Genomic DNA, 8,858 nt, shown 5'->3' on the forward strand with positions numbered 1-8,858 from the left:
ATTGTATTTATTTTTGGAAATAACTGAACGTTTAAGCTGAGAGAGCCCATCGAACTTTGACCCCCCTTTTGCTGAGAACAAGTTTGAGGGTTCTCATTCTCGATTGGCTGCAAGAATGATGCGAGACAGACCAGTGTCGAAACACTCTAGCGAACGCGGAAAATGCCTCGATCACTGGCCGTTTCGCGTCGGCCGTTGGAGCCAATGAAAAGCTCGCAAAACGCTGTTCTCAAGAATGACGAGTCCTACAATAATGGTTTTCAACGGCGGGGTCAAAATGAAATCGGTGCTCGCAGCGCAAGCATCGGGTTGTTTTGAAAACTTTTTGTGTTGCAATTTTTGTTTTATAGAGATTTTAATTACCAATCAAGAAAAGAGTTTCTGCCTGTTAGGGGCCCTAAGCACGCGTTAATGTGCCGCATAGCGCCGCGTGCCCAGAGTCACCGGAGCATGACCCTATTTTTGTGCAGAATCCACAGTGCCATAATCAGTCCCAGTATCACATTTCTACAAATGACATGTCACTCACGAGTATACTTGCAGCTTTAATATAAGATTCCTGTACATATTGTAGCTCTTGCTTTGTACGCCTGTGTTCTTTGTTTAGGCGCAATAAAGATTATTTTCGTAGAACATTAACGCTGAGAGCATGTTCCTTGCACCACCTGCACCACCCATGTCCACTTGGTGGGAGTTCCAGTTCTCTGGTCCAGGTCTGAGCCCTCCGTCAGCATGCACGGACAGGTCTAGTTTCACCGCTGCTGAAGGAACTGCAGGAATTCCTGTTGAAGAGCGGTCGGAATTTCCGTCTTGCAGATGGCATCGGGCGGGGCGATGCGCTTGCGGATCTCTTGGAAGCAGTTTTCCTTCAGGGAATACACTGCAGTGGAGAGAGCGTGCCAGAAAAAAGAAAGGTTGAAATACTTTGCCACTGTCCAGAATGTCCTAACAATGAGCCTTCAGCTCCTGCTCACTCATGAATCAAACTGTGTGCAAGCTATACTCCATTTCACGCTAAGTTGACAAACTGTGGCGGCTGCAGCCCCTGTGACCCAGTAAGAGTGTCTGAGCAATGCACGAGATAACACTCCATGGTTGAGGCCATGGAGGCCTCGTCACAGCAACAGAGCCGTCCGCGACAGAAAGTAGTTTTAAGGTTCTTTTTCTTTTAACAGCAATCGAACTCGAGCGATTTCAACCAAAAGAATGACGCCACATTCGTATCTGCTGCCAATTTTTTCCTTGTAGCGCCGTGGCCGTTGGTGATCGCAGCCATGTAATTGACCGCTTTTGCTCAAAACGTCGCACTGGGTCCTGGCATTAGCATCTTCCACAGATTCCCGCGTAAATTGAGCATATGGTTGTCCTGTGAACAGTTCCCAAAGAGCTCGATAATCTAGCGGGCGACTGTGTTGCGGTGGTGGACGTTCGTCTGAAGTCTGTTGGTTTCACAGCAGACGACTGTTGACCAGCAGACAGAGAGTTTCTCTGGGCCTCACACTCGTCACAGTGATACACGCGTCCCTGTGACGTAGTGTCACGTGCCTCACTCCGACACTCTTATTGGGTCACAGGGGTCGTAGCCTCCATACTTCGCCAAGTTATTGTGAAACAGAGTATAGACACGTGGGCAAACCGCCATCCAGAAATGTGTTTGTAGTGGAACCAGCAGTCATTTTCATTGTCTCTACGTGGCCTTTTAAAAGGAAATAGCTTAAAAGTGTGGATAAATGAGCCTACTAATCAAACGGGAACAAAGGTACCCGACTGCAGATGAACTTACCAGCTATTCTTTTAACTGGAATCTAATGTTAATGTAAGTGGAGCATCACTGTCTGCTAACTACCATTTGCAGTAAAGTCTGTGGGTGTGGGCTGCGTTGAAGCGCAAAGACAACTTGGCTGCACCAATGCCGAGCTTTTTGCAGGTCGTCAAACATCGCTGTGCCACACGTAGCGATGCTTCACACAGGTTGCACTACTCAAGCACTGGACAACACGGGGCATGGCGAAAGGGACGACGATCACAACGCAAGGAAATCGAGCAAAGCGAACCAGCATACCGGATCTGGCAAATACCAATACTTATGCAACATTGCCTCTTTCACTTTATGCGCAAACGAGGCCAAAGCTACGAGCACGAGCGTGTTGCCCTGAACGACACTTTCACTGCGCAAATGCACATGCTTGGCAGGGACTACGAAAGCCGAGAGCTCGCTCTTGTGGCTCCTGCTAAGCTTGCACCTAAAGCGTGATGGAGGACCCCTTCTAATAACTCTGAGACCTTCGGTCATTTAAGATGGTGAACTGAACGAGATCTTCACGACTCTGCATCGTGACTACCACTGGAGGTATTGCACCATTTCATATCTCAGCAATTCATTGGCTAAACTTACCAGAATTCTGTTTTTCTATTTTTTAGGCCAGGTTCGCCCAAGTGGAGCCGGTTTGCCACCAGAGGATTCCGAAACATTAATTTTAATATGTCAAAGCAGCATTGCCGGCCACCACCGCCAATGTAATTCGAGGCATCGTCAGTCGATCCACCGACCGCCTCTTGTGCACTAAAAGTGGAAGTGTGGTGACGTCCCCAGCAACTCGCATCATCCGAAGAGTTGAGAGCCAACAAAAAACCCTACGAGTTGCTCAAGCATCACGGACAGCATCTAGGCAATAAGGCCCAGGCCTTCCACACAAACTTCGTGTGAGAGTGGTTCTTCGATGGCTGCCAGTCAATATCTGGCTGGTCCTCACTTCTCTATTTTCGGCTAGCCTTTTGCCGTCATAAAGTGACCTGACGTCGCACTCTGGCCAGGACAGTCCCGTTTTAGAGCTTCAATTATGCCGTCCCTTCATTTTGTTTCAATCTCGCGTCCCGTTGTTGTGGTTACGTCCACAGTTGCTAAATCAGTACTAAGTAGGGGGAAAAAAAACTGAAAGACTTTTTACTCGTTACAGATATAGTGTTATAACAATAAACACACTACGACAGTATTACCTCCAATAGAATACAATTTTGAGCCCTTTCTGTGGTGGCATCTGCCAATCTGTTTTGTGGGAGACTTTTTCTCTGCATTACTCAATTTGGCACATCTCTGTTGGCAACATTTCTTTGCCACTGCTAAAAAAAATGAGGAAGGAAGGCATTTGAGTTTTCAACGAAGAACTCCAAGAAAATGTTTTTACATCGAAATGACTCGGCAATAGCCCCCAGAGCTATTCTTTCCGCCTCACTTCCCTCCTTGCTCTCCGTCGTCCCATCTTCTACTCGGACTACGGTCACCCTAGGCGCTGTAGGCGATTCTAACCTCTGCATAGATCGCCATTTTCGAGGACGCCTGAAGCTCCAGCTTCGCAATGAGAGTTCTGCCAAGGATCGGCAGAAGTTGCTACCGCAGCCTGCCCAACCTCAACTGAGAACTCTGTCTTGTTCCCACCACGGTTCTACAACTGCAGCTCAGTTGATGTTTCTTAAGCTGTTGGCGACGAGCTACGCGTGTCTGGAATGCTGTGCAACCAACTTCAAGCGCTAGCACACGCACGGGTGGAAGCAAGCTTCAGCCGTTTGTAGCAGGTCTGGAAGCAGCAAAGATGCCCTTTTGGAGCAGTAAAAGTTCTGCTTCGGAGCAGCTCAGGAGCAACAAAAGGATCGACGTTTCGGAATTTTTATGCTATGGATATTCAGCCCAAAAAATGGGATGGGTTATTTCTCGGGGACGGGCGTTCGTAAGAGACCTTATGGTATAGCGATTTAATGCGTGCGGTATTTAAAATACACACGGCCATGCTCGACACCACTGTGCGAAAAAAAAATGTAAACGACGAACTGATGGTTTAGTACTTCTGACGCTACGTCAGAAGTACGTCAGAGTACACCTACGCGTGTCACATTTTCGGAAATCAGATGCCCACAGGCCATTGTTGGCCGAGCACGTGGACTCTCACGGTTCTTCCTCATGCTGCTGGCGCTTGACAGCTCATCAACATGAGACAACGAAACGGAACACTGCATCTATTTACCTGGTCCGGAATAAATCGTGATCATTCACGTTAGATGAAAATAGGCACTTGATGCCTGTTTTCATCAAATGGAAATCAATGGCTTTAAAAACATTTAAAAAAATCTTTTTTTGGCTAGAAAGTGGATTGACACAGAGAGGCGCTATTGGCGCGGCGCTTCCACCAATGCACACGATCGCAGCTGCATAAAGGAACGGGCTTAGCAAATAGCCTCACGCGGGACTCTGTGCTTCGAGGCTTCCGCAGCTCCTCGCCCCAGCCACCAACGTCACAGCGCCCTGCCCGACCGACGTACACTCAATCGTTCGTCGTCGAAGCCACTCGTCGACGCAAGCACGACCATGAGCCTACTTCCCGAGGCCGTTTGTTTTGCATCCGGTCGGGTGCCAACCTTGCGCCACTCCCTATCAAAGCCGGCGGTAAGGCACAGCTAGCATTGGTTGCCTTAGGAAAAGCATCAACTTCAAAATTTATTTTTCTCTTCCCAGGAAAAATTAATACTTTGTGGACATTCGCGACTGCTGGAAAATGTGTTATTTCATTTTTCTCGCTACCATACTTGGTATCGTGAGTGTCTATCAGCTTGCCTCTTCGGCCACAACTCGTCTCGCCCTTCCTAAAGGGACAACAGTAGGGATGTGCGAACAGGCGTTCAAATTGAATAATGATATGTTATTTACAGCCTGCACCGTGCAAAGGAAAGCCACGAAAGCCTGATCTTAGAACAGTGTTAGAGGCAGGGACAACATTCCACTACAGTTGAACCTCGATTTAACGAAGTCACCTGGACCCGCTAATTATTTCGTTAAATCGGGAACTTCGTAAAATCGAGGAAGGGAGACCAGGCTGCGCGGGGAATCCAAATTTGTTTGTTAAATCAGGAAATTCGTAAAATCGGGTTTTGTAAAATCGAGGTTCAGCTGTATTTGATTCAGATCGCCGTTTGTATGCCCTTATGCTCCGTTGCAGGTTTCGAAAGGTGGGCAAGCTTCTCCCAAAAAGCTTTCCACTCTTTCCACTTTAGCGGAGGAAATGTTGGAGAGGAGGAAACCAGCAATCAGAGAGAGCTCTGTGAAAAGAACTTGTTGTCCTATTCTTACCCCTGCAACAGACTAATAAAAAGGGTTGAAATCAGGGAAAAACAATATTTAATTTTTTTTTTTAATTAAGTAAATCAAATTTTATTGATTTAAATTGGATTCATTTGATTTCAATCGAAATTATTTGGTTTAAGTCGGATCCATTTGAGTTAAATCACTCTAGCTATAAAATAGTGCTTCATAACCGGTAAATGTATATTTACACCTGACAGATTGATAGGTCAATCTGTACAACCACCGAAAACAATGCAGAAGAAAGAATTACTTACTCTAAATGTAGCATACAGTTAATTAACAACTTTTTATTAGTAAATCCCAACATAGAACAAATACAGCTTTATATTTTTAGTTAGTGAAAAAGCTTTATTTGCTTTTTCTTTGGCATTCTGATTTTGTTGCAATTAGACGTTACTCTTCTAGTGTTTCTTTCATGTTCTTATTTACTTGCAATAGGTTGCTACGTGACTGACAAAGTGCATGGCAGAAAAGAAAAAGAGCTCAACACTAAGATTTTCTCGAAAACCACTGCTTTGTGTTCATGTTCACCCCGATATAAATGATTCCTCGATTTAAATACAAAACAAATGCACCCCATAGCAAGCATAAAATAATAGACCAATGGCAAATTTAAAAAAAAAAAAATTATTTTGGGATTATTTTTGTGGAAAAGGTTTGAAATGAGAATATGAATTATTTTAAATGTGATTTAAATTGTCATAGTAAAACTGGTCTGATTGTAATCAGAATTTAAATCATTTTCAATTTTATTGAAGATGATTTAAATCCTGATTACAATCAGGATTTAAATCCTCATTGTAATAAGAATTTAAATCCTGATTTAAATCCTGATTAACTGGATCCACCCACAACCATGGGTGGATCCAGTTAAATATGGATCCACCTTGGTTGTAATGGTGCCTCTGTGCAAAGCCTTTCAGCTTCTTGCCCCCATGAGAAGAATCCGTCTCAACCGTTGGTTTGAGATTGCCGTTCGGAGGCACTGACCAGGCAGGGTGATGGGCACTATCCTGCGCGTCCGCTCCCCGCCGGGACCCGCCCGCCCGGGCTCCGGTGGCAGGAACACCTCCCGGTGACGCACCACCAGCCGGTCGTGGGTCAGGGAGTCCCGGAAGATCCACGGGTGGTTCACAAACGTGTCCACGTCAAACACCTGCACAAGGGAGAACACCCGTTGGGGCCCCGTGAAGCCACCCGTCCGGCAGGGAAGTACTGGGTGTGGAAGGGAGCCGGCAGAAGGCTAGACGCAGAGCCACTTATTCTGAGAGAGTTGGGCAATCTTTCAATGATGCCGACAGTTCGGCAACCACGGTTGGGGGTCTGGCAACCAGGAGAGTGTCCCCTTCGTCATCTATGTCTCAGACATATAACAGACTACGTCCATCTCAATAAGACGGCACACTGTGTAGCACTATCACAAAGCCGGCTTGCTCTAGCGGGCCATAGGCTTTACCCATTGGCCAAACTAGTATAAACAGCTCTGGCAAGAGGATGTGTGCAGGACAATGTAGTGTTACGTGTGAGCACGTCTGGTTCACTCACAGCCCTGTAAGGCAGTGGAGTTTGATTCTGTAAGCACAGTGTGGCACATTCCGAAAGTGTGCCGAGCTACACTAGAGCTGGGCAGTCTTCTCTGGAATAAAAGCGCAGCTGCACTAAGATGCCCATACTTTGTCTTAGCTCAAGTCCACATGCAGCCGATGCTATGAGGTAATGGGACCAATCGAGCACTGTAAAAAGCGCAAGTCACTAGGTCTCTTCTGTTTATGACTGGTTCAGCCACGATAAAACATGTACGGAAACATGACAAACGCCATGATGGTGCGCTTTTGACGCCGTCTGCTCAAAGTGTCGACTGCATCTAAACGTATGGTTGAAACAAAGTCCGCGAATACTCCGTCACAGGTTCAGAAAAGCGGCAAAGCCCCCCATTCTTTCCACTTCAACGAGTACATGCTGAAGAGAAGCCAAGGGAGGAGGGGTGTCGGCCCGCATCCTCTCCAGCTTGGTGAAGCAAAAAGGTAGTGGGAACTTGTCCCGCTTTTCTTAACCTACTACAGGGTATGGTGGCAGTAGGTTGTCCATGTGTGTTGGCAAAACTTTAGCCACTGCCACACCGAGACCAGCAGCACGTCTCTTTCGGACGACCGGCTTTTTGCTGTGCTTTGGCTCCACATGCACACTCAAGGCTCAAGAGACACTGAAGCGTCATAGAAAGTAGGAAGTGCGCTCTGGAGGTGGGAGAACAAACTCCTCCCTGCTGTTCCTATTCTGTCTGGTTATAGGGCAACTCAGTTGGGACACGACCTTGAAATGTGGACTCCTCGCACTCCCAGAACCGAGCCACTGCAAGCTATATATTTGATTGCAGCACCACCCTCTTGCCAACAGTCGAAACATGCAAGTTTCTTAGTTGGTGGTACATAATCTGTTTTGAGATGGGGAGGTCAGCAAAAGTATGCTTTACCAACGCAGGCAAGATTTTCTGCTTTTGTTCTTCCACTTTTTCTGCACACTTTCTGGATCATGCAGCTCACGAGGAAGCTGCAGGAAGGCGCGACTGTACCATCTTCTCCATTTCGGTATGTATATTGCTGGTGACAGGTTAAGAGTTCAGGGGAAACTCTTCCCATCTCTTTTCACTTTAACAAAAAAAAAAAAAAAAAACGCTGGAGAGATAGCGGAAAAAACGCTGGAGAAGGACGTCTCTCTGGGACCGCCAACTCCGGAACCTTCGCTGGAGAGAAGGTCCCGGACACAGTGGTCCCGGAGTTGTCGCTGCAGTGGAAACGGTGGCGCTACAATCGCATCTAGCTTGACACTGAAACACGGGCTGGAGCGCGTTCTACAAAGCAGGCTCCTATGGCACTTTCCCTAGACGAGTTGTTACTGTGTGCCTTGTTCGGTGCAGCGATGCAGCTCCTCGATAAAAACAGGTATGCGTTATTGACATCCGGTCAAGGAGCAGTGCGGGAGGGCACGACTCTTTAGAAGGATGTCGGGGCCCGATCAACGATGGACAGCTCGATTACCGATAGCGCTTCCGGACGCCTGCCTACCGGGCGGTCGTGGTCGGCCATGTACCTGAGCGGGTTCCAGGCTCTTGTACTTGACACGCGTTCCGTTGTAGTCAAGCCAGATCACGTCCACCCGACGTCCGGTCCTGTTGACGAAGCGCACGAACGACGGCACGAGAGACGGGCCCGAGAGACCGGGAGGCACATCACCCGCCGACATCACACCACGGTCGTTGTCGTCCGCACAGCGCCTGCTCTGGTCCGAACCCGAATCAACGTGTTGTAGCGGCCAGGCGGAGCTCCCGACGGTGCCTTGATCGGATGTCTGGAGCAAAATAGCGCAGGCACGGCCATGGGCCGCTGTCAACCACAGAGTGTGCTGTCCATTGCCGTTCGTGAGATTAACTCGACACGATTACTGCGATCGCTCTGGCTGTCGATCCCTCACATCCACCGCAGATCACACACATACATCACCAGTTGATCTTGCATCACCTATGAATTAGTAGCTTGTGTGGCTTGTGGCGAAAACAGCGGAAACACGACCAACACAACTTTGAGGGCGAATGCAGCGGAAGTGGCGGAAACACTGATCAGTGGGCGGAAATAAAACATCTACTGGATAGACATAGCATTTATTTTGGGCGGTAGCTTGCGATATCTAGCCTTTAACATTTACACCCCTACACACTTTTGCTGATATT

The 8,858-nt window shown here is 47.6% G+C and overlaps 1 protein-coding gene across 1 annotated transcript; it reads right to left on the reverse strand.

The window, feature by feature from the left end:
- Positions 1 to 525: 525 nt before the first annotated feature.
- LOC8024850 (von Hippel-Lindau disease tumor suppressor) lies at positions 526 to 8,749 on the reverse strand. Its single transcript, XM_002407200.4, has 3 exons — positions 8,222 to 8,749; positions 6,125 to 6,290; positions 526 to 880 (listed from the first exon to the last, which is right to left on the reverse strand). Exons 1-3 carry the CDS (start codon positions 8,372 to 8,374, stop codon positions 753 to 755), a joined length of 447 nt encoding a protein of 148 aa, XP_002407244.1. The 5' UTR covers positions 8,375 to 8,749; the 3' UTR covers positions 526 to 752.
- Between the last annotated feature and the right edge of the window lie 109 nt (positions 8,750 to 8,858).

This window comes from Ixodes scapularis, unplaced genomic scaffold, assembly GCF_016920785.2.
Source record: "Ixodes scapularis isolate PalLabHiFi unplaced genomic scaffold, ASM1692078v2 PGA_scaffold3__209_contigs__length_174095766, whole genome shotgun sequence".
NCBI classification, from domain to species: domain Eukaryota; kingdom Metazoa; phylum Arthropoda; class Arachnida; order Ixodida; family Ixodidae; genus Ixodes; species Ixodes scapularis.